The sequence below is a fragment of the Bidens hawaiensis genome, unplaced genomic scaffold (assembly GCF_021521415.1).
Source record: "Bidens hawaiensis isolate Kalapana, Puna unplaced genomic scaffold, B.hawaiensis_p1.1 tig00005142_1, whole genome shotgun sequence".
In the NCBI taxonomy this organism is placed as follows: Eukaryota; Viridiplantae; Streptophyta; class Magnoliopsida; order Asterales; family Asteraceae; genus Bidens; species Bidens hawaiensis.
In genome coordinates, this window is record NW_027491327.1 from 1,417,043 (window position 1) to 1,441,010 (window position 23,968).

The 23,968-nt window shown below is 35.1% G+C and overlaps 3 protein-coding genes and 1 long non-coding RNA gene across 4 annotated transcripts in view; 1 reads left to right on the top strand and 3 right to left on the bottom strand.

Moving 5' to 3' along the window:
• Positions 1-23,968, bottom strand: part of LOC143629058 (uncharacterized) — a 134,132-nt gene that overhangs the window by 29,489 nt on the left and 80,675 nt on the right. The window lies entirely within an intron of this gene.
• On the bottom strand, positions 4,046-4,625 carry LOC143629060 (uncharacterized). Its single transcript, XR_013152868.1, has 3 exons — positions 4,511-4,625; positions 4,316-4,401; positions 4,046-4,157 (listed from the first exon to the last, which is right to left on the bottom strand). It is a non-coding gene; the product is annotated as an uncharacterized LOC143629060 (long non-coding RNA).
• LOC143628986 (serine/threonine-protein kinase 12-like) lies at positions 4,791-7,844 on the bottom strand. Its single transcript, XM_077098400.1, has 9 exons — positions 7,595-7,844; positions 6,286-6,522; positions 6,102-6,176; positions 5,667-5,747; positions 5,495-5,589; positions 5,259-5,379; positions 5,114-5,193; positions 4,956-5,070; positions 4,791-4,850 (listed from the first exon to the last, which is right to left on the bottom strand). The coding sequence occupies exons 1-9, from the start codon at positions 7,619-7,621 to the stop codon at positions 4,791-4,793; spliced, it is 891 nt and encodes a 296-aa protein (XP_076954515.1). The 5' UTR covers positions 7,622-7,844.
• LOC143628987 (disease resistance protein Roq1-like) lies at positions 19,435-23,482 on the top strand. Its single transcript, XM_077098401.1, has 5 exons — positions 19,435-19,454; positions 19,798-20,286; positions 21,084-22,182; positions 22,277-22,570; positions 22,745-23,482. Exons 1-5 carry the CDS (start codon positions 19,435-19,437, stop codon positions 23,480-23,482), a joined length of 2,640 nt encoding a protein of 879 aa, XP_076954516.1.

Sequence of the window (23,968 nt, forward strand, 5' to 3'; positions counted from 1 at the left end):
GATCAGATCTTTCGCCCATACCCCGTCAGGTACAGTAAAAGATCCTTCAGTATACAGGCTAGCTTATTTGGGCGGGAGTATTTCCCCTCCCGCCTCTGTGCGGGATTAATCCCGGCTTTACTCATTCCTTCAGGTGACAACTGAATTGGCTAGTGCCTTTGTGCGTGTAGCCTTGCTCTCTGCGGGTAGCCTTCCCTGATGGCTTGTATCCGCAACTGCGGGAACAGGCGGGGTACTTCACCATTGGGAGGCTTTCCCTGCGTGTTCGGCTTGCATACTGCGCGTAAGGTTCTTTTTGAGTATGGTGGGTCCTGCGAGAGCAGATGGCCTTTGCGCAGACGTCCCTGTTCAAGGTGAGTCTTGCGGGACCAACTAGGCTCTGCTGGGACCTACCTCTTCATAATGAAGAAACACTAAGTGACCCGACCCAGATTATAGATAATCTTAGGGTTAAGTAATGTTTCCCACGAAGATGAGGTCCAGCAAAGAAGGATGTTCTTCAGGGAACCTGCAAAACAGACACCGTAAGCTCGTCACTGAGAAGGGGGGGGTTCCTCCTTGTGACCACCCTCCGGCGTGAGAATCAGACTAGATTGCTCTGAATATAAGTGTATATTAAGAGATTGCTAGATAATTAGATAGCAGAGATCAGATGGATCTTACCATTCCAAGAGGTTGGAGTATTTATAGCCGAAGGTAGGTTTTCTAGAAGGTATGGCCGGCTGAATAGTATTCCTGTTCAACCAACAGTGGACTATGCACAGGCCATACTGGTTGGTGGATAGGTTACGGCCAACAGTAACAAAGTCGGCTGCACTATTCCACCAACTGTAGGTTATGCACGTCCCCTCAACTGTGGACTATACGCAGGCCATGCTGGTTGGTGGATAGGTTACGGCCAACAGTAACACTATTCCACCAACTGTAAGCTGTGCACGTCCCACAGTAATGGTTGGTGAGTAGGCAGCGGCTAATAGTAATAGTACAGGAGCATGCTGCTCGCCATACTGTCAATGAGCCGCCGTATTTCTGATCAGATCTTTCGCCCATACCCCGTCAGGTACAGTAAAAGATCCTTCAGTATACAGGCTAGCTTATTTGGGCGGGAGTATTTCCCCTCCCGCCTCTGTGCGGGATTAATCCCGGCTTTACTCATTCCTTCAGGTGACAACTGAATTGGCTAGTGCCTTTGTGCGTGTAGCCTTGCTCTCTGCGGGTAGCCTTCCCTGATGGCTTGTATCCGCAACTGCGGGAACAGGCGGGGTACTTCACCATTGGGAGGCTTTCCCTGCGTGTTCGGCTTGCATACTGCGCGTAAGGTTCTTTTTGAGTATGGTGGGTCCTGCGAGAGCAGATGGCCTTTGCGCAGACGTCCCTGTTCAAGGTGAGTCTTGCGGGACCAACTAGGCTCTGCTGGGACCTACCTCTTCAAGTCCCCCCAGTCCAATGTTCTTCTCATGAATGTTTAATAAAGTGAGGTGAACTTTTGGACTTTAAGCAAGGGTTTTTGAAAAGGGATTTTTAGTTTTAAGGTTCGCCGTGGGGATTCTTCCCGCGGGTTTCTTAATGTCACTTGCAAAAATTCCCGATTTTTTTGCTTGATCTTTGGGTATGATGCGGGTAGGTATGTAGCCTTCTCGCCAGCCAGGAGCGTTGAGTCTCACTTGTATATATTCTCCATGGGGTTTTGGTGATTCTAAACATAGTGATCAATTATGCTAAGACCACCAATTCCATCACGGAGTTTCAAACAATATAATTCTCGACGTTCCCGTTACGCGGGGATGTTACCCTTCTAACCGCAAGCATTGCTCAGAAGATCCTTCTTGGTTTCAATTCTCTGCGAGGCGCTAGGTATGTGAAGGGTTTTGCCTTTACACTTACCCGCGCTCGTCTTATGGTTTCTTTACTTCCAAGGTATTCTTGGATCCAATTCCCTGCGGGTGCTAGGTATGTGAAGGGTTTCACCTTAACACTGTACCCGCACCTGGCTTATGGTTACTTGTGTGCCAAGTTATTTTTTGGCTTCAATTCCCTGCGGGTGCTAGGCATGCTTAAACCAGGCAGGTTTTGTGAAACACCTTGTAGGGTCGGTACCGGAGTTTCGCAAGTGGCATGAGAAAGAAACGAAGAAGGAAGTCCGTTTGCGTAATCAGATTTCTCGGTATCGCCTGCAAATGAAACTTGAGCATGCGAAGAATGTGAAGTTGGCGAAGAAGGTGAAGAAATTAAAGAAACTGAGGAGGATGATTTTGGATAAAGGAAAAGAGGTTGCTGAGGGTGAGGTAACAAATATTAATTTTATTGGTTATAAATTATTATAATCAATGTTGTAAAAATAGGTTTACAAGGCCGAGTACTCTCTACAAGGCATGGCATCGAGGCAAGTTTCATTAACTTTGCCTAGTTACTAAGAATCGCTCAAAGTTGGTCAACCTCAGCCAGAATCACATATAGTCGGTTAACTTTGGCCAATTTTGACTTAAAATAATAAAACATCATTCGCATTTCTGTAATATTAAAGAAAAAATATCATTTTTTTTAATTAATGATTATCAAATTTTAGAATAATTTAGTATTTAAAAATGTATTTCTCTTATTTATATTGATATCCACTTAGTTTCTTATAAATATTAATAAACTTATCATATTTGACATACATATAATTTCCAAAAATTAATTTGCTTTATATTTACCATTTCCGAGTACTCTCCGAGTAATCCGAGTACACCCAACTCCCCAGTCGGCCGCCTAGGGTCCGCCTAGCGACTTTTGCAACCTTGATTTTAATGAATATTAATTTTGAATTAACAAATATACTGTAATGCAGGAGAAGTTGAAGCAGGCTTATGAGGAGCTTGAGCTACAACGGGAGGTGGTTGAGAAGCTGAATGCGGAGCTTGAGCTAAAGAATGAAACGGTGGATAAGCTGAACGCGAAGATTGAGCTTGAGAAAGCTGGCAGGACGCAAGAGCGTGTCGTTAGAGAATTTATTGCAGCGGGTTTTGTCTGAGCGACGGTGGTTGATCCAGGAAGGTTTCGAGTATGTGATAAACAGATTGCACAAAAGTGGGGAATATAATCGACTGTTGGCGGCTGTGCAAAAAAAATTATGGGAATCAGGGGCTCACTATGGCGTTGAACAAGGTTACGAATGCTGCAAAGCTGGTGTGGCGTTGGAGGATGTCTTGCTGTATAAGTCTAAGACGCATGAAGAGTTTCTCAAGGCCGTTGTTGAGCTGGAACACACGCGCTTCCCCTATGTTGTAGCCTTGTCGCAATGTGCAGACTGTACGCTTGATGAGTTAATAGCGTTGAAGCCTGTAGAGATGGAGGAAGAAGATGAAGCTGCGGTTGGTGGTAATCAGATAATGTAGTTGTGCAGTTTGCATCTGTTTGTTTTTGAATTTGGTTCAAGTGGATCAATTAATGCATGTAATGGAATATCATCGGCTTGGTCGAATGCGAAACGTTTGACCTTATAAAAGTCAAACTGAACTCTTTGCCATATAAACTAATTCTTTTTAGCAGTAGTTATAAATTTATAATGAAATCAAGAAAACTTAGAAATAGCTAAATGCTTAAAAAAAATTCTTTATTTATAAATGCATCTTAAAATGAAGCATCACATTCCATAATTCATATCTTATCATGTATACAAACACACACACCAACATAATGCACCATCATTAAGAGCAAGAGAACCTAAACGTATACACGTATGTATGAATATATCATACACACAGTGCCAAAAACATGTCTTGAAATGATAACAACTCATAAGATTGCACAGGTTCGACACAATCCAACGCCCGCCTTCGTATGCTCATTCTCCAAAATGTTTTCAAGTTCGGTTATTATGTCTTCAAACTTTGGCCTCACATCAGGATTCCGGTGCCAACATCTTTTTAGGAGCCTGTAAAATTGATATTATTAAGATGCTAACAAACTTTTAGCTAATTGTTATAACTATCCCTAATCGACCCGTTTTCATATAAATGGATTTAAATTTTATGAAGTAAATTTGAAGTAGCTTACATCCTCACAGATTCAGGGTATAGATACGAAGATAATGGTGGCCTCGAGTCCTCATATGCTCGTTGGTCAGCCACATGTTCGGGTGGTTCTTCTCTATTAGATGGCCCGCCTTGAAACATCTAATGCCACATATAGACACAGCATTTTAATATGCAAACCATAAATAAATAATAAGCAGTTTCAATGAAATCACAAAGATCAAGTCTTTGCAAACTTTTGACTATAAAAGTCAAAAGGTAAAAGTCAAACTATGCAATAAGAAGTGAGTGTGATTTACTTCGTGAACAATCAAAGCGAACGAGAAAACATCAACACTCTTGCCATATGATTCCCTACGATATACTTCAGGAGCCATGTATCGATCTGAAAGAAGCACAAAAGGAAAAGGATTAAATAATCCAAAAAAATGTTAAAAAAGATAAAAAAAAATAAAAAGACTTCATTTTTATGATAAAATATCAGATTTTATTACATGATCCAGTTCCTCCAGTCATTTTGTAGCCATAAACATCTTTCTCCTGTGCAATTTTGCTTAAACCAAAGTCTGTAACTTTTAAACGTCCGGCTTCATCTTGCAATACATTTCTGAAGGATTTTTATTTTTGTGTGGAAGTTAAACGATTGTTATTTTAGTTCATACTCGAAAACAAAGATTGTCTGGTGTGTACCTCGGTGTCAAATCCTGTGAATTATGGCATGCGGTTTATGGTGATGAAGATAATTCATACCCCTGTATCATACAAAATCGATTTTCATGTGTGAAAATTCAAAAATTTAAGCCGACTCTTCAACTTTTCAAGAAAATGTGGATGCTAAAAATGAAATTGATAAAAGCTAAAAATTTTAAAACTTTTTGGTGTTAAGTTTGAAAAGAAATTCCACATCAAATTTGGATTAGAAAAAATAATCTGTTTGACCTCATAAAAGTCAAACTTTACTCTTGCGGATGATTTTGGATGAATATAAGACCCCAATGAATGTTCAAATCTTGATTTTGCATTCGGTACAACTATTTTTTTCATAGTGTACAATCTTAAATGAGGTTAACAAATAATAGAAGTGAGAAATGACATACCTTGCAATATCCAAAGCATAAGAAACAACAGTCAATGGATCAAGTCTTCCTTTCTTTTTTAGAATATCATACAAACTTCCCTAAAAGAATCCCACATTTTTAAGTAAACGCTAAATCAATGAACCCAAAAATAAAAAATACCCACATTTTTTAGATATTCCGTTAAGAAAATAAGCCGGTCCGAGTCTTTCAAAACACCAAGAAATTGCACTATGTTCGGGTGACGCAACTTTTGCCATAACGCAAGTTCCTTCAAAAACGCTTTTCTGTAAACATATTATAAAACAGAAAGTCAGATGACCAAATGAATACCAATGAGTTCATTGACTTTATGAGAGTCAAACAGACTACTAGGTTTGACTTTAATTGGTCAAAGCTAACCTCACTTTCTCATTTGATGCAATCGAAGACCGGATTGTCTTTGCAGCGACTTCTGTACCGCGCCACTTTACTTTATAAACTTCACCATATGCACCCTGCTGACATTAGCAAGTTTCTAACATAAAACTAATTTCAAAATATAATATTTTAACGATTTAGATGAAGTATTTACTTCGCCAATAAGAACTGCTTCTTTCAATTGAACTTCAGTGTAATGAATCCAGTAACATGGAGTCTGAGAATCAGCTACAATCTGTAGAAAGATATGGTTTGACTTTTGAGGTCAAACAGATACTCTTGAACTACAAATATTAAGATTACTTTTGATGTTGTGATAATATTATTAAACTTATATCATTATGTTTCATTAACATTTACTATTTAGATTATCAGTTCCATATACTTAAAACACTTATCCATTAGTCACATTTCATAAAAATCAAATCATTCAAAAGGCTAAAATGGTAATTTACAGTGTTTCAAACTATCCATTCATAACATTTATCAAACAAAAGTCATGGTCCATTTTGCATCTGGTAAACAATAGGTTTGACTACAAGGCAGACATTTTCATTGACTCGTTTTCAATAAAGGGAAAATAAGGTACCGGATCAATTCCTCCATGCGCCTTAAGGATTTCGCAAATATCCAAATGGCCTGCGCCAAGTGCATCCGAAAGTGGCTGCAAATATTAATCAAAACCAACCTCAGCAACAACAATAATAATAATGCGCATCAAAACACCACCTAAATTTACAATTTCATGATCTTGTTAAAAGAATAACACTTACGGTCCGACCCCATCGGTCAGTAGAGTTAACATCCGCCCCTTTCTCAAGAAGTAAAAGAACAATTTCGGTACAACCTTCACAAGCAGCTAAATGAAGTGCGGTTCTTTTATCATAATCTCCTACATTAGGTTCCACACCCTTATCAAGCTCTTGCATAACTCCCCATTTGTTGCCCTTACCCGAGCAGTAAAGAAGACGGTAGGGCCCGTCTGAGTCGGTTTTTTGCACTTGACTTTGCTGCAAACATAAGATAGAATTAGTAATCATGCAAAAAGAGGACAAATGTTGTAAAAAACTGAAAAAGATTGCTATATATTATACCTAGAAATTAGTATCACTGAATGCACTAAATTTGATAAGACTTGGAAACTAGAGATGTGGTTTGACTTTTTTTTGTCAAACAAGTTACCACTGGGACTCATAAGTAAAGGCTTAAACAAGGTTATTAGTGTGAATTGCGCATAAAATGTTATAAAAAAGATTTAATCTTTAAAAACTAACACTGGTACTATGCTGGTTTGGATATGGAGACTTGCTTGTCTGAATTATGAACATGTTATTTCAAAAGAAAAGAAGTGGATGTATTAAAATGCATAAACAACAAGAACTCGGGTCATATTTTGATTATTTTCCCCAACTGCACCAAACATATAAAGGATTGTAAGCCTGCAAAATCTTATATTTACTTAAAGAGACAGCTTCTAAACTTAAGGGAAGATTGAAAAGTTGACTTTTTGGTCAAATGAAAGACAGGTTAGAATTTAGAATCACTAAAAAATGTAGAATGAACTCATTGTTGGGTTCATCTACGATTGCAAGAAGTGAAAGGGGGCGACGACGGGTTGGGGCAGCCAGCCCTAGCTCGTTTGTTATCCTGCTTATATTATTAATTAACATTGTAATCTCGTGTAGTTGTAATTGATTATCACTTAAATAAATTATACCAAGTTACCACCTTTAGACCAAACCACGTTAAATCCCCGACATTTGTGTCGTATTATTGCTTTTGTATAGCGTTCGTGTGGTTTAATCCTAAGTTCCTAACAGTCATGGGCCAAAAAAAAAATAAAAATTCCTACAACAAGAATCCTAGTTTGACCACAAGATTCAAACGTTATCTTATTAATTCAAATAAGTAAAATGAATCAACTACAAAAACATGATCGTATATATAATATATACCATATTCACAAGCATGCTTCTTAAAACTTCAAACGCTACATGCATACCAATAAACATAAGTTCAGACAAAATATATATAAACATGAAAACAATAATGTTATGATCTGAATTTAGGATTAAAACTGACCATGGAAGGTGATGTTGAGGAATCCATGATTCCAAGATTCTTTTGTTGAAGATGAAAGTAAACAGCTTGAAGATGAGCATTGAAGATTTATAAATAATAATATGGGCCGATGGTTTTAAGGAAGATGCAAATAAAAAGACAGAAAAACTGAGTCACCAAGAAATGTAAAATGGTTTGATTGTTTAAGAGAAAAAGAAAAAACATTGAGTAAGTCGCCATGTTTGATTGGTGGGAATTAGCAAATGAAAGGAGTAGTGGTAAATTTGGTGGAGAAAGAACAGTTAATTTATTATTATTATTATTATTATTATTTTTTATCTTTTTGGGTTTGTGTAGCTTAGAAGTAGAAAGTAAACGAGCATGTAAATCGTTGTTCAGAAAAAAAATAATAATAAAGGGATCTTGGTTTTCTATTATCATTTTAAAGATTGCACGTGAATGAGGTATCGTGCATAGAGATGGATCAAACGGTCTCATGAACATTGAACGGTTATAAATTAAAAATAAAATATAATAAATCCATATTCAATTTCTCTTATTAATACCCCTTCAACAAAATCATAAACAGAATCACGCAAATGTTATCATATTGCTAAATTTAAACAACCCTTTTTCCGTATTTACATATTTTAGGGTTAGCATGTATACACCTATTCAAACGAACTATGTTTATTCATATCTCAAATTTCAAATACACACCCTCATGTTCTATTGTGATTCATTACTTGTTGGTTGCTTATGCCTTAAATAATTATGTTTTATGAGTTTAATTGCTAATTGGTCTTATTATCCTCACTAGCTTCATTTAGTATGATCATCCTATTAGTTTGGTTTATCCAAATAAAACGGATCCTAATTTACATTATTTCATATTTATTTATACTTATGATTAATCTACGATGCACGTGGGTTGTATGATTTTTGCCTTATAAAATATATATAAAACTTGTGTAATTTTCACCAACTTTCAGTGGACTATTTTATTTTTATATATGCTACATTTATTTTGTGTGAAGATTTGCCATGTTATGAAGACATCTAGTAGACCCTCGGATTTCAAAAGGATGGAATATTGAATTGTTTTGATTAATTTGTTATTGTGTAGTATCTTGGAATATATAATAAACTTAATAAATAATTAGTGTCATGACCTTATGAGCTATCAATGTATCAGCGTGACATTTTCCGTTTCGGTTGAGATGTTACAGAAAGGACCAGTAGCTTAGAAGGAGCTCACTTAAGTTGTTTTGTAGTGGTTAAGGTCAAAACAAGTGATACAAAAAGAGTTAATTTGGTTCGGGCTGGGTTGGGACCAGTTATGCATTGAATGCAATCCTTGTGTCACGCGTTTATCGACACCGGTTACGCGTTCGATATCGCGTTACACACATATTATTGTTAGGTTACGCACGTCTTGTTGTTAGGTTAGGCGTGTACTGGCTCTCTCTCGATATCTCTCTCAATTCTAAAATGGTTGTGCGTCAAATGTCGTGTTTGAGCTCATACCCTACAGCATCGCGCGGGCACCCATATAGTGTATATAAATACAAAAAAAATATACCTTGAACAAAGTCTTCAGACAAGTCAATCCATGCATATAAGAGAATGGTTGCAGGCTTTGAGGGGGTGGCATTGCTGATCGATAACCCCTTGTTAGTTAGGGAAAGAAGGGGTTACTTGAATCGTCAATACGCGTGCATCGGATACCATGGGTTCGGGTCCGTGTCGTATTCGTATTCAGGTTTGAGTTTGGGTTCATGCTTGAAATTTTGGGATTTGATTTTTTTGTTGGAGAAGTGTATATAGAATTTTGGGGATTTGATCTGTTTGTTGGAAAAAAGAGTGTTTGTTTTATATATAAACAAATAATTTTTTTTTAAAAAAAGAAAGGATCATGTAACCATTGGAGAACAACCCTAGCTCACCACTTTTCACCTTGCCGCACCATTAAATATTTATCGGATGCCCTCTTGTCGCCCCTCCATAATTGCGACACGATATTTGATGGTAAAACCCGCCAGCTCGGCCATGTAACGAATAGGCTAATTATCAACATATTAATTTAGAGCATTCACATCCTTACCATATTCAGAGTGATGTTTTTATAATATAAAGAATAGTTTAGAGTGTTGTGAGTGGAGAAAAAAGACATGTAGTGATTTTTCTATAAATTTGAAAAATTACTGTTCACCCATATAATTTTTTAATATTATTGAAAAGTGGTTGTGAGTAAATGACAGAGAAAATGTAATAATAAAAGTATGAAAAATATTATTTAATTGAAAAGAAAATAAAAAATATAGTTTGTTTTAGTGTAATTTTGGATTCGAATATAGAAGATGGGATGAGAATGCTCGTACAGATTATGTGGAAATTGCAAACAAATCCTTTTTTTATGTATCATCATGATTGCTATATGCATGTAGAGTATAATGTTCATCATGTCATGATAGGGCCTAAGAGCATTCTTAATCCGTTCCTTATAAACATGTGAGGCGATTTGCAAATTATTTGGTTATGAGTGATTGTGAGTAGATGAGAGAGAAAATGTTATATGAGAAAGTTATATTTAGGGTTTCATTATAGATATCATATAAATTTTTAATATTTTATGAAAGTGGTTGTGAGTGGAGAAGAGAGAAATATAATGATAAAGGTATAAAAAGTATTATTAAATTGAACATAAAAGAAAAAATGCAATAATTTTTAGTGTAATTATATGTTATATAAGGATATATGGTAGGGATGGGCTGGGAATGCTCTAAGAGCATTCTCATTCCTTTCATCAAAACACTCCTTAACTTTAAAATTTAAAAAAATATTGTAAAAATAGACTCCATCCAATCCCCTATTTCTATACCCTAACTCTATATATTAAAGACCTGGTACAGTAACTTTTTATATTTGAAAAGCCACTGTAGCGCCCCTATCTTAACAACATCGCCATTCACCCGCCCAATTCACCATCTCCCGCCCATCTCATCTCACCTCATCTCTTCTCCCGCTCATCTTCCTGCCTCTTTTATAAAACTCTCAAGTAGGGTTTATCGGCCTTCTCCATTACCTCTAAAGCAAATCAAAGGCAAAATCAAAATCAAAATCAAAGACAAAAGTTGCAACAGGTACTTCTCGTATATATCTCTCAGTTTCAGTATGTTTATTGTATGATTTGGAGGTGTTCTTACAAATATGTTGGCAGGATAAATAGAAGTTAATTAGGGTTTGTAGATGTTCTATTGCCATGTTTCTGGAACCTAATTTAGGGCTTAGGGTTTAGTAGTTTTATAAATTATATTGCAGAATTAAGATAAAAGGGAGATGCAAAGCCTTTAACTCAGAGGGTTAAAACACATAAATAATATTGGCTAACTAAACATGAAAAATTAACACATTTTAACTTAACTTTTGTGTTGTAGTTGCGTCTTGTTCAACACTTTACATGGCATGTTTATTTGAAAGGCTTTGATGCTGGGTTTTAAAATTCTTTGATAGGGTATTGTAATTTATTGTTAATTTGAGTCATGTTGGTATCATATATGTTGATGGTATTGTTTTGGTTTTAATTAAGTGTTGTTAAAATGCTGCTTTAGTCGAAGCCGTCTCTAGCCTTATATGTTTCTGCAATGTATGTGTGTTGCTTTAAATTATGTAATCTGCTTAGACCTGCAAGGCTTCATAATTCGACTCTGTTTTGCCTGATTTGGTTTATGCTTGGTCATAATCCGACTTTTTTTTGCTCATGTTTGTGTATGTTGTGGATAATACTATTATAGACGTAATTATAAACTGGGTTTCGGTTCAGTCTTTAACCGAAACTGAATTTTGTTAAAGATCGAACCAAGCTCGTTCTAAGACTGAACCGAAATCTGAATTCATTATGTGATTTATAGTTTGGTTGCGGTTCATAATATGTGAATCTGGTTGAAAGCTAATAACAAATGTGATTTTTCTAGTTTCTTCTTTACTAATATCCAATAACAGTTTTAATACAGTGCCACTTTTTGGTTCAATCTTAAACCAAAAACGAATCCGTTCAGTTGCATCTAATGAGTAAACATTCTTACCTTTTGTTCTCCGCTTTCTAAGCGGGCCGGGCAACATAAAGATTTCGTGTTTGATGAAGACGCGAAATGGATATTACAAGGATGGAAAGGTATGATATTGTATGCGAGCTCGTGTTGCGTACTTGCTTAGAAGCTGAAATGATTATGCTTTGTTATTGTGTTTACATTGTTATTTTAATATGTTAGTTTCTTTAAAATTGAGATCAGATGTATAAATTATGTAGTTGCTGGTTTTTTTAATGATGTAGTTAAAGTTGTTCATGTGGTTTTTTTGGTTGTTGATTGCCCTCTCCTGCACCAGTTTTTAAATTACTTTGGATGGGATCAGACGAACACATAACATGTTTAATGACTATGACCTGTGTTATTTGGCAAGAACACAAAAGAGATTGCAGGTCATTACTCATGAACATGTGACATTCTAACCAAATATGCCACCTTTAAATGTATTTATTATAAGTAGCCCTAATCTGTTTGTTGCATTTTAACATTTTTTGATTTGTTGTTTGTTTTGCAGGTTACATAAGCAGAGTTTGACTTTGACTTAGAAGCTAGATTTAAGAAGCAAATTGCACAGAGTGAAGCAAGTGTTCGAGGCTGCATTGGTTGAAAAAGGAGCATGTAGAAAACAGGTACATGAATAAGGTAAAGGAGTCGATAAAATTAAAGCAGTGTCGGAAAATGATTGACTTGCTTTGTTGTATGTAATATTGTTATCCATTCTAATCGATGTTAGAGAGCCAAGCATGCACGTGCGCTGCAACGTGCGGGTATAGAACCTTGTTTATGGCTAATTTGAGTCCTTATAGGTGCACATTTATAATTATGTTATCTTGTGTTATGCAAATGGATATTTCAATATGGGTTGTTTATTGTTAATATAATAAGACAAAATAGTTAGTAGTTGTGATTGTATGTGAAAGAAAGAAAAAGAATTAATAAAAAAATTATATAGAGATAAATATAGAGTATAGGATGTGGGAGGTTTTTAGAAGATAATCAAATATTAGAGAAAAGTGTGTTTTTTTGTTAAATTATAGAGATGGAGATGATGGATGGAATGAGAATGCTCAAAGATATCACTTTTCATCATTATACAAATTAATAGTATATGAATATAAATCTTAGTTACATGAAATATATGAAAGGAAAATTTAGTAAAACTTTACAAAGTTATTTAATTAGAGATAAATAATCCCATCTTTTATGTATTGGCCGATAATAATCTCACCTTTAAAATCACTACCAACGGTCCAACCTTTTAACTACTTTGTCTCAACGGTCCTTATTTAAAAAAACACTTAACGCCGTTACATTTTTTTCCGAGTTTCAAACTGATATTTTAGGGCTTTTGATCGGAAGAAGGATACGAGTTAACTGATGTAAAACTTATCGGAATGGTGATCCAAACGATGAAACGTTGTTTCAATTTGAGTGTTTGAATTTCCAATTAACAAAAATCAATCCATTTAATGCATCGTTTCGAGATAAGTTTTACATTCGTTGACCCGAATCATTCTTCTGATCAAAAGCCCTAAAACATCGGTTTGAAACTCGGAAAAAAATGTAACGACGTTAAATGTTTTTTAACGGAGGACCATTGAGACAAAAATAATTGAAAGGTTGGACCGTTGGTAGTGATTTTTAAAGGTGGGATTATTATCGGTCAATACACAAAAGGTGAGATTATTTTATTTCCAATTTGCCTTTAATTTGCCATAAGTCATTATTTACATTAAGAACATTTTCAACTCATCATCTAAATTATATGAGGGGAAATTTGTAAGTTATGGGGTGGGCTGTGAGAATAAGAGCAGCATCCCTTTCACTATCTCTAAATCTAAAATTACATTAGGTTATTTAATAATCCCAACTTAATGCAGTTGGCTGATAATAATCCCAACTTAGAAAGTAGTTGTCACCGATCCCAACTTGCACACCATTTGTTTTCATTGGACCTCCGTTAAAAAAATATAACGACGTTAAGTTTTTTCTAATATTCAAACTGATATTTTAGGGCTTTTGATTGGAATAAATATACGAGTCGATTGATGTAAAAGTTACCTCAAAACGGTGCTTCAAGTAGCTTGATTTTTGTTAATTAAAAGTGTAAACACCGGTATTAAAGCATCCTTTAGTCATTTGGACCACTGTTATTTTTGGTGCTTTTTTACTAATCCAGCACACTTCAACCCGACTCCATTTTTACCGATATATGTTTTAACCCAAACCAAATTATTTTTTAAAACATCTTGAGCTTATTTTATCCAAACCAATATTATTTGCTTTGTTATAACCGGTAAGTATCTTCATGGTGTATATTATGGGACTATGCCACACACTTTATTCGGGTTTTCTACTATCCTAGCAAGTACTTTTCCATGAAAAAGATACTATATATATGTTTAAAGATTGGGATTGTATCCTATTAAAGTATCAATAGCCGAAAGAAGACTTTTAACCTCCATCTTCGTCAATCACATACTCCAGTTGGACATTTTGACTCGAAAGTTACCAAGCCCATTGATTACACACAAATTAATCTGTGAAAGTACCAAATGCAAAAGTACATATAAAACGGATTCACACTGCGTTAATTTCCTTTCTCGTCGAGTTCATTTCTCATTCCCACCAGCTCCAATACTTTCAACTCATCCAGGGTACACTTCGTGCATTGCGACAAAGCTACCACATACGGGTATTGCACGTTTTCCCACTCACGCACGGCCTTTTTGAGCTCCTCCTTAGCCTTCGGGCTATATAGCTCATTAGCCTCCAAAGTCACCTTGACTTTGCAATTTGCATAACCTTGTTAAAGACCCTTATGGGCCCCCGCCGCATACAAGTTTGATTCCGCATACAATTTAGCATCTTTAGTGCTCACTTGCTAGTGTATGATTGTATATATGTTAGATTTCTTTGGTTGCGTAAGTTATTAATTAGTTTTCAATGTTTGAATTTTGACCCATTAATTTGATCAATGTTCACATATATATGCAACTAATAGATCTTTTTTTAATTTTGACTTGTTTTGAACTTTCTTGCATTGTTGGTTTTGAGCTTTAACTGATTGTTGCATACCACATTCAAATGAATATTTTGTAACTATTATGTTAATCTTTAAAATTTTGTGGTAGACCTGTCTTAACCCATCATGATCTAAATCAAAGACTATTTTTAGACGGACCTGTAATAACTAAAATTACATTCCACATAAAATCCTATTAGCTAATTCTGCATGTGTTAGGATAAAATATGTATTTTGTCAAATGCCTTAGAGTTTAGGTTGCTTTAGGCCCCTAAAATCAATGTTTTAAAAACCGGTTTTCTAGTCGTACCGGATTGGGCTAAAAAATGGTACAACCGGTTGAACCGGGTTATACCGGGAAGTTCAACCGGTTAAATAGTTTACCTTATAATTTTCTATAAATACAACTTTAACTCCGAAAATAACCCAAAAGTAAATGTTTCATAACAAAAAATAATCAAAAAGTTAATCTATATTGAAAAAACAATATAAAAGCACTCAATCTTAAAAAAACAGTCCTAAAATTTACACGTTTGAATATAAATTGTTGAGTTAAAAGTAATTTTGATAAAATACGAGACGCAACTATCAAAAATTTTTTGGATATAAAACCGGTTTGCCGGTAAAAACCGGTATTTTAGAAAAAACCGCCGGTACGATGTTCTAGCAAACCGGCCAAAAATACCGGGCTCAAAATACCTACCTTCTATACGAAATCCGGTTTAACCGGTTCAACCGGCCGGTTTGAACCAGTTTTTAAAACACTGCCTAAAATGGTTGGGCCACCCTTACCCGACTTGAATCTACCTGAATAATTTTTTTTGACCAATTTAAAATTGAAGCATCTAAAAATAATAAACTCTTTAAAAAAAATTCCTGAATATGTCACTATGGAATGTCGGATTGGTTTAGATCATACAACCAGTATCAGATTATACGACTCGTGAGCTATGCACCTTTATCAGACATCTTTTAAATTGTTTTTAAACAATATATTTTTAGTTTCTTTTCAAATATGGATATATTTTTTAGTTTGAATGTAGAAGAAACAAACAAAATGTTATTCGAGTACTGTAAAGGGTTATAGGCCAATCTATTATGCCCACTTGATTACACTTGGAACGTCTTTTTCTATTTTCTATGTAATTTAGGGAAAATAGATGAAAAAAATATACTTGCATCTCGTGTCAAAAGAATACTTACTCGAGTATTATGAATAATTTTAAACACTATTAAAAAAAAGTCAAACTCACATTTTATAGTCTACCCTACATTTAAGCAGTCAGAGTGCGACACGTCAGAGTCATGTGTATAAAGTATACACACGTTTAAACTCTTAACGTCTTACGCTTCATATGAATTTGAGTCAAGTATTATATACTTATCAAACACTGTTAAAAAAAATAATCAAACTCATGAGTATTCTTACTCGAGTATTGTGGGTAGTTTCAAGACAATTTAGACAAACATAGATGATAAAAATCCTTTGTAACATATATGATTGATTTTCACAACAAACCAAGATCTAAAACCCATCGCATGGCAGGGGAAAAACATATCAAAACAGATATCTAAACCACATGAATCGAGATCAGAAACCCATTGCCGAAAAACCACCTAAACCGCCCGTAAAAAACGAGGCATAAAACAAGAAAATCAACCTACTAGCGATCTGAATTACACAATCACCATCTCTCCCTCTCTGTTTTCAACTTTCTGCCTATTGTCAGACGGTCTTTTGAACCGGAAAACGATGAAGATGGAGATGGTGGTGATGCACGTTGATGATGGCTGGCCGAAAGCACAATGGTGAAATGTAGGCCGGCCAGAGATATGGTAGCTTTGTAATAAGTTTTTTGATACATTTGGGTCTCTTGCCTCCAAAGCTATTATGTTTCAGAAAAGAGCTATAACTTTGTTTTCAGTAGGTTTCGGTTTTGCCATTTAAAAGAGGGTGGCGGCGCAACGTGTTGCACATTTACCCACCTATCTATCGTAATTGGATCCTTTTGTTCAGTTATTATATCTTAGTTTCATGAGATATAAAAAATACTGTTAATCATAAAAAGTATTGTTCAATTCATTTTTGATAGGAAAATTGGTTTTAAATAATCCCAACTATCATCTATTGGTAAATAACAGGCCCTACTTTGCACTTGGCTGGTGGCGGGCCCAACTAAAGGGGTATTTGTTTTTAACGGGCCGCGACTAACGGATGTTAACCCCGTTAGTGATTTGCTGACGTGGACCTTCTTCTCCAGCCGGAAACCTGCAACTCGCCTCCATTCTCCCTAATATCGTCACACCGTCTCTCTCTCTCTATCTTTCCCCTCATACGAAACCTAACCGACGTGTTGCCGTTGTTGTCTCCGGCGAAGTCCACCCTCGTCAATCGTTCGTCATTTGAGGTAATTGACACTTCATTCGACTCGTTTTGACCCCTTTAACAAAAGCCCTATGCTTATTTTGTAAATCGTGAGACATTGACTTCGAATTTTTGAAAATAAGATCGGGTTTGGTATCTAGGGATTGTCCATGGAAGAAGATGTAATGTACTTCATTTTCAAATTCCGATGAGTTTTGAAGAGGAAGGGAGACGGTGTGACGATATTAGGGAGAATGGAGGCGAGTTGCAGGTTTCCAGCAGGTTTCCGACCGGAGAAGAAGGTCCACGTCAGCAAATCACTAACAGGGTTAACATCCGTTAGTCGCGGCCCGTTAAAAACAAATACCCCTTTAGTTGGGACCGCCACCAGCCAAGTGCAAAGTTGGGCCTGTTACTTACCAACATGTGATAGTTGGGATTATTTAAAACCAATTTTCCTTTTTGATAAGTAAAAAATATAAAAACCTAGTTTGATAAATATTTTTTTCCCATCACCCATTTTGAGAAAAAAACTACCATAAGGATTCCCAAACATCATTTAACATTTCAAAGAGTTAAAAGTCACAAGGAGGTCAAAATAATAAATCCCAAACACCCCATAGTCTCACATAATTTCTTAACTTCAAATTTTATACTCTTGTTATTATTCTTAGAAAACTATGTATTTTTATTTAAACCATGCTTTCTCAATGTATATAATTTTAGAAAGTAGAAACGAAAGAATATATAACTTAACACATTCCAAAACTCATTACATCATTTATTCTGTTCCATCGTGTGTAATATAAGGAAACTCTAAAATATTTTGAATAGTAAACCCAAAATCAAAGAGAGAGAGGGCTTATTTATAATCCAAGTTGTTGCATGCGGTTTTCTTGACATCATGACTTTTAAAAGTAAAACAAAAATAAATAGATAGGGCCTATCTAAATCCAAGTTGCTCCATGGGGCTTTCATGGAAATAATATTGCTATTTAATTTTGTCACCTGGATTGTTTGAACTTGATTAGTTTTGAGGAATTTAAATTTATTACTTAAAAAAGACAGGAATTTAAATTTATTACTGAAAAAAGTTAATTACACGAAAGGTCTATATGGTATGCTTCAATAATAGAGTGAGTGACTTGGGTCCCTAGGTATTGTAAACAATTTTAACAAGGTAAATTGGAAATAAATAATCCTAACTTTTGTGTATTGGTTGATAATAATCTCAACTTTAAAAATCACTACAATTGGTCTCAACTTTCAACTATTTTTGTCTCAATGGACCTCCGTTAAAAAACACTTAACGCCGTTATGTTTTTTTCCTGAATTTCAAATGATGTTTTAGGGCTTTTGATCGGAAGAACGATATGATTCGACTGATGTAAAACTTATCTCGAAACGGTTATTCAAACGACGAAACAATGTTTCAATTCGGGTGTTTGAATTTCCAATTAACAAAAATCAAGTCATTTGAAAACTGTTTGGATAAAGGTAGTGATTTTTTTTGTAAATTTGGGGAAACTTTGTTTGCCCTTATTTATTTTTTAATATTTGTTGAATTGGTTGTGAATAGAGAAGAAAGAAAACTGTAATGATAGGCATAAAAAAATATTATTTAATTGAAAATGAGAGAAATGTAATGGTATTTATTTTAATTATAGAAATAGGGATGAGGGATGGGTCGAGAATGCTCTAAGAGCATTCTCATCCCACCCCTTATCCCTAAACCAAAAATTACACTAAAACTCACTATATTTTCTCTCTCTATTTCAATTAAATAATACTTTTTATACCTTTTATCATTACCTTTTCTTTTTTCCTTCACTCACAACCACTTTTAAAATATATTAAAAAATTATAGCAAATGAACGGTAACTTTTCAAATATACAGAAAAATCACTACTTTTTCTAAAATATAAAAACTCTTCACTCACAACACCCTGAATCACTCTCTAAATTATAAAAACACACCTCACATAAAATGAGTGGTTGGATGAGAATGCTCTAAGACTGGTGAAACATTTCAGTCTTTTTTTTGTTGTTGCTTTCTTTTTTTATTTTGAGTTATTATTATTTTTATTAATTTTTAAGGGAATTTTTTATGCTACAAATCCTTTTTATTTTTTTCATTTATATCCCTATTTATAGAATAATTTGACTCTGATTTTTATCCGGCCTAGGGTATTTTAAAGTGGTGTATGAGATACAACGGATCCAATCATTCCAAATCTTCATTCAATATTTCTGTTTAATATGATTAAAGGAGACTTTGAAAAGTAAACTCAAAATAAAAAAGAGAGGTGACCCATTTACTATCCAAGTTGTTGCCTTTCGTGAATCATAACCTTTGTAAAGTAAATCCAAATTAAAGAGAGAAATGGCCAATTTAGGATTCAAGTTGTGCATGTGGCGTTGTAGAAATTTCTTTGTTGCTTTTGTTATTATTATTATTATTAACATTTAAAAATGAAATTTGGCCCCACAACGTAGCAATATTGATTTTTTTTTTATTTGAGTCGTTTTACTCAGATTTGAAAGTTTCAACACTTCCTAAAACAATCTTATTTATGATAATTAAATATTGTAATAATACATAATTTTATTGACTTTAACAGCTCTTGTCTGTGGTTCACATCTTGCAATCAATAATTCAATATATCCTCCTTTCTTTGCAATCAGCTGGTGATCATTTCTTTCTCAAAAATCAAAGAGACTTGATAATTCAGTATCTCATCCCAAGCACACCTTTAATGGCTTCTTCAAGTTCATCTGCTAACAACAAGTACGATGTGTTTCTGAGTTTTCGTGGCGAAGACACCCGCAGGACCTTTGTTGATCATCTTTATGCTGCCCTTGATCAATGGGGTATTTTCACGTTCAAAGATGACGAGAGACTCGAGAAAGGAAAAAGGATCAACGATGAGCTCTTACAAGCCATTGAGGACTCGAGAGTCTACATTATTGTATTTTCCAAAAGCTACGCATCTTCATCATGGTGCTTAAACGTGCTACTGAAGATCATGGAGTGTCATAAGACGAATGGGCGTATTGCTTTCCCAGTGTTCTACGATGTGGATCCCTCTGATGTCCGTAAACAAACCGGATCAGTCGGTGAGGCCTTTGCCAAACATAAAGATAATAATAATAAATCAGAGGTTAGAAAATGGAGAGAGGCTCTTGAAGCAGCAGCAAATTTGTCTGAATGGGATTTGAAGAACATTGCTGATGGGTAATTCCTTTATTGTTTTATAGGAAAATAATAAAGTACACTTGAGTCTAACTAAAACTAGGGGTGTTCAAATTATTCGAATTTCGTCGAATTTTGAATTTTAAAGTTGTATTCAAATTCGAAATAGCTTCAACAAAGTCAGTTCGTTTCTAATTCAAAATGGCTAGTTCGAAGTTCGATTTAGTTTGAATCCCAATCGAATTCGAATAGATTCGATTCGAATTAAGTCACAAAATCGTTTCTTTTAATTCCAATTTCAAAACGACTATAAACTTGTGTTTTAAACAACAAAAAGTACAAGTTTATAAAACAAATAAATCATTTAAAGTTATAAAAACTTTAAATGATTTATTTAAAGTGGTAGCATTCAGTAACATATGACTTAATAGCCAGAATGAGGAACTTCTAATTTTTAATATTTAGAAGTATAAAAACTTTTGTAATTTATCTCTTTATTAATATGAATATTTATAATAAAAAAATGTATAGTTTAAATTCGAAATTTGATTCGAATTTAAAATCATAAATTGGTTTTTGTTTCGAATCGAATGACTGGGAACCAAATCAAATTTGAACCGAATCGAATTCGAATGACTGGGAACCAAATTCGAACCTTCAAATTCGAATGTTACTGGAATCGAATTTTGAGTTCCTCGAGTCCAATTCAAATACTATACACCCGTAGCTGAAACATGAAATACGTTACACTTATACATTCTGAATTACACCGACCTGAAAAATGATTGATTGTGTGGATTATTAACCAATCTAATAATTAAAAAAAAAATTATCTGCAGGCACGAAGCTAAAGTCATAAAATTAATTATTGAGAAGGTTTCACTCGAGTTACGTCCCATTGATGCAAGCTTAGTAGGCATTGAACAAAGGATGCAAGATCTTGATTCGTGTTTAGAAATTGGTTTAAATGATGTACGCATGATAGGGATCAAGGGCATGGGAGGTGCCGGGAAGACCACTTTGGCTCGAGCTATTTTTGATAAAATAGCATTTAACTTTGAAGGCCAAAGCTTTGTTGAGGATGTGAGGGAAAATGCCTCACGGTCAGGTTTGGAGAAGTTGCAAGAACAAGTGCTTAGAGATGTATTAAAGAATAAAGACATTACTGTAAGCGGTGTTCATGAAGGAAAAAGGTTGATGAAAAAGATGTTGCGTGGAAAAAAAGTTCTTGTTGTTCTCGATGATGTGAATCATAAAGACCAGCTTGAGATGTTAGTTGGTGATACTTCTTGGTTCGGGCCAAGAAGCAGAATTATAATCACAACTAGAGATGGGCAGGTGCTTGAAGCACACAAAGTGGAATGGATACGTGATGTCAATCTTTTAACGAACGAGGAAGCAATTTGCCTCTTCAATAGGCATGCATTCGGGAAAGATAAACCAACTAAAGAGTTCGAAAAGCTTTCACAAAAAGTCTTAAGTTACGCTTCTGGTCTTCCTTTAACAATCAAAGTTCTGGGTTCATATTTGTGTGGTAAAGATGCTAGTGAATGGGCAGATGCACTAGAGAGACTCAAAACAATTCCGTTGAAGGAAACTCTTAAAATATTGGAGCTAAGTTATCAAAAACTTGAGGAAGGTTACAAGGAAATATTCCTGGATGTGGCGTGCTTCCTTCAAGGTTGGAAGAAAGACGATGCAATAAGAATGCTTGAAAGCTCCGGATTTTATGCTAGAAGCGGTTTAAGAGTTCTTGAGAAAAAATCTCTAATAACAATTTCAGAAGACACTTTTGATGGTTCAACTATTATAACCATGCATGACCACTTAGTAGAAATGGGCATGAATATTGTACGTCGTGAGCATCCAGAAGAGCCCAACAAACATAATCGATTATGGGTTCAGAAAGAAATCGAACATGTCTTGTCTGATAACACGGTAAGAGTCAAATCTATTTGTAAGATGGAGATGAAATACTCACAATTTTTTCATTAGTTATAACATAGCTTTTACGGTCATTCTTGAATTATAGGGTAACGAAGCAGTAAGATGTATAGATCTTGAAAACACTCCTAGTATTTATTTGGAAGGTCTTGGAAACATGAAGAAACTTAGATGCCTAATTGTGGACAGGGGAGTGTTCACAAATGGTTTTAATGGCTGTGTGAAGATTGACGAAGCTCGCCTACACTTTCCAAATTCGTTACGATGTTTGTTTTGGTACAACTACCCCCACTGGTGTTTACCCAAAACGGTTGAAGCAAATAATCTTGTTGCACTTGCTATGTTTAACAGCAAAATCGAACATCTTTGGGAAGGAGGAAAGGTAATATGGTTGATTGGTTGTTATTTAATGGTATATCTATTAGCTAACAACTTACATTTACCTTTTCTTGTTCTCTTTTCATCTTGTGATAGGCTATGAAGAAGCTCAAATTCCTTGACTTGGTTATCTCAACAACATATTAACGCCTTTTGTTTGTTTTTCATCTTGTAATAGGTTATGGAGAAGCTCAGATTCCTTGATTTGGGTGGTTCAAAGTTGAGGAGCCTTGACCTTGGGCTGACTCCCAAACTCGAGAGGTTAAATCTTTTAGGTTGTCGGGATTTGGTAAAAGTTGACGTGGACGGGGGATGCCTAAAAAGCCTTGTCTACTTAAACTTAGATTACTGCAGGGGTTTGAAGTCTGTATCTTTTATCGAGGAGTTGGAATCACTTGAGGTTCTAAATATAGGTAATTTAAATCTGAGGGAATTCCCGGGTTGTATAGTCACAGGGCACTCCAGCAATAGTTTGCAAGTGCTGGATCTTTCATTTAACCGCAATATATCAGAAATACCCTCATCAATTGGAAATCTTCATAACCTTGTCTCTTTGAATCTCTCTGATTGCTATAGTCTTAAGAGTCTTCCAGGAAGTATTTGTAGTCTACAACATTTGACAGCTCTTAACCTTGACGCCAGTGGAATAGAGGAATTGCCTGAGGATGTTGGTGAATTAGAGTCGTTGGAGGAACTGAAACTAGATAATTGCTCTAATTTAAGAGAAATTCCAAGCAGCATCTGTAAGTTGAAACGTCTCAGGGTGTTGAATCTTCAAGGCTGTTATATGGTTGAGAAATTGGCTGACGAACTGGGTAATTTAGGATGTTTACAGCGGTTAGATATTAGTGGTACCGGCATAACTCATCTTCCACAAAGCATTTCTTTGATTAAAGGTCTGAAAATTGAAAGATGATAAATCTGACGAAGGTCATCTCTCTCTCTCTCTCAGCTAACTTTCACTTGCCTTATTTTAGTTGCCTTAATTTAATGTAAATGGATAAAATACAAATAAAGCCAGCTTGTGTGAAGTGTGAACATTATTTAACAAAACTTTTTTGACAGTCATTTTGTACTGAAATTAGCAAATTGGGTAGTAGAAGCGTGTGCATGGGTTGGTTCAGTTTTGGACTAAAAGCAAACCAAACTGGTTTCGGTTATTGATTTAGTTTTCTCGGCTTAGCCAAAAATAATGAATTTGGGCCTTAAGTTCTTTTGTTAGTTAAAAATAATTATAATTATTATATATTTGGGTTAACTATATATTAAACTATTATAAAAAAACTTAACTTTTAAAAGAAAAATAAAAAATCTATTAGTTTGGTTCGGTGAATCGGTTCGGTTCTGTTTTTTCGCTTTTACTTTCACGCAAAACCAAAACCAAAACCAAATCGGGCGATGG

What these genes read in the sequence shown, in the direction of transcription:
- LOC143628986 (XM_077098400.1), bottom strand. Translation starts at nt 7,621, where the DNA reads ATGGATTCCTCAACATCACCTTCCATG. An exon ending in CCTCAACATCACCTTCCATG is followed by an intron (nt 6,523 to 7,594) that starts GTCAGTTTTAAT and finishes TTATGTTTGCAG; the next exon opens with CAAAGTCAAGTGCAAAAAAC. An exon ending in AAGCAGTTCTTATTGGCGAA is followed by an intron (nt 5,590 to 5,666) that starts GTAAATACTTCA and finishes TAATGTCAGCAG; the next exon opens with GGTGCATATGGTGAAGTTTA.
- LOC143628987 (XM_077098401.1), top strand. Translation starts at nt 19,435, where the DNA reads ATGGCCAATTTAGGATTCAA. An exon ending in ATGGCCAATTTAGGATTCAA is followed by an intron (nt 19,455 to 19,797) that starts GTTGTGCATGTG and finishes TCTCATCCCAAG; the next exon opens with CACACCTTTAATGGCTTCTT. An exon ending in ATGTCTTGTCTGATAACACG is followed by an intron (nt 22,183 to 22,276) that starts GTAAGAGTCAAA and finishes CTTGAATTATAG; the next exon opens with GGTAACGAAGCAGTAAGATG.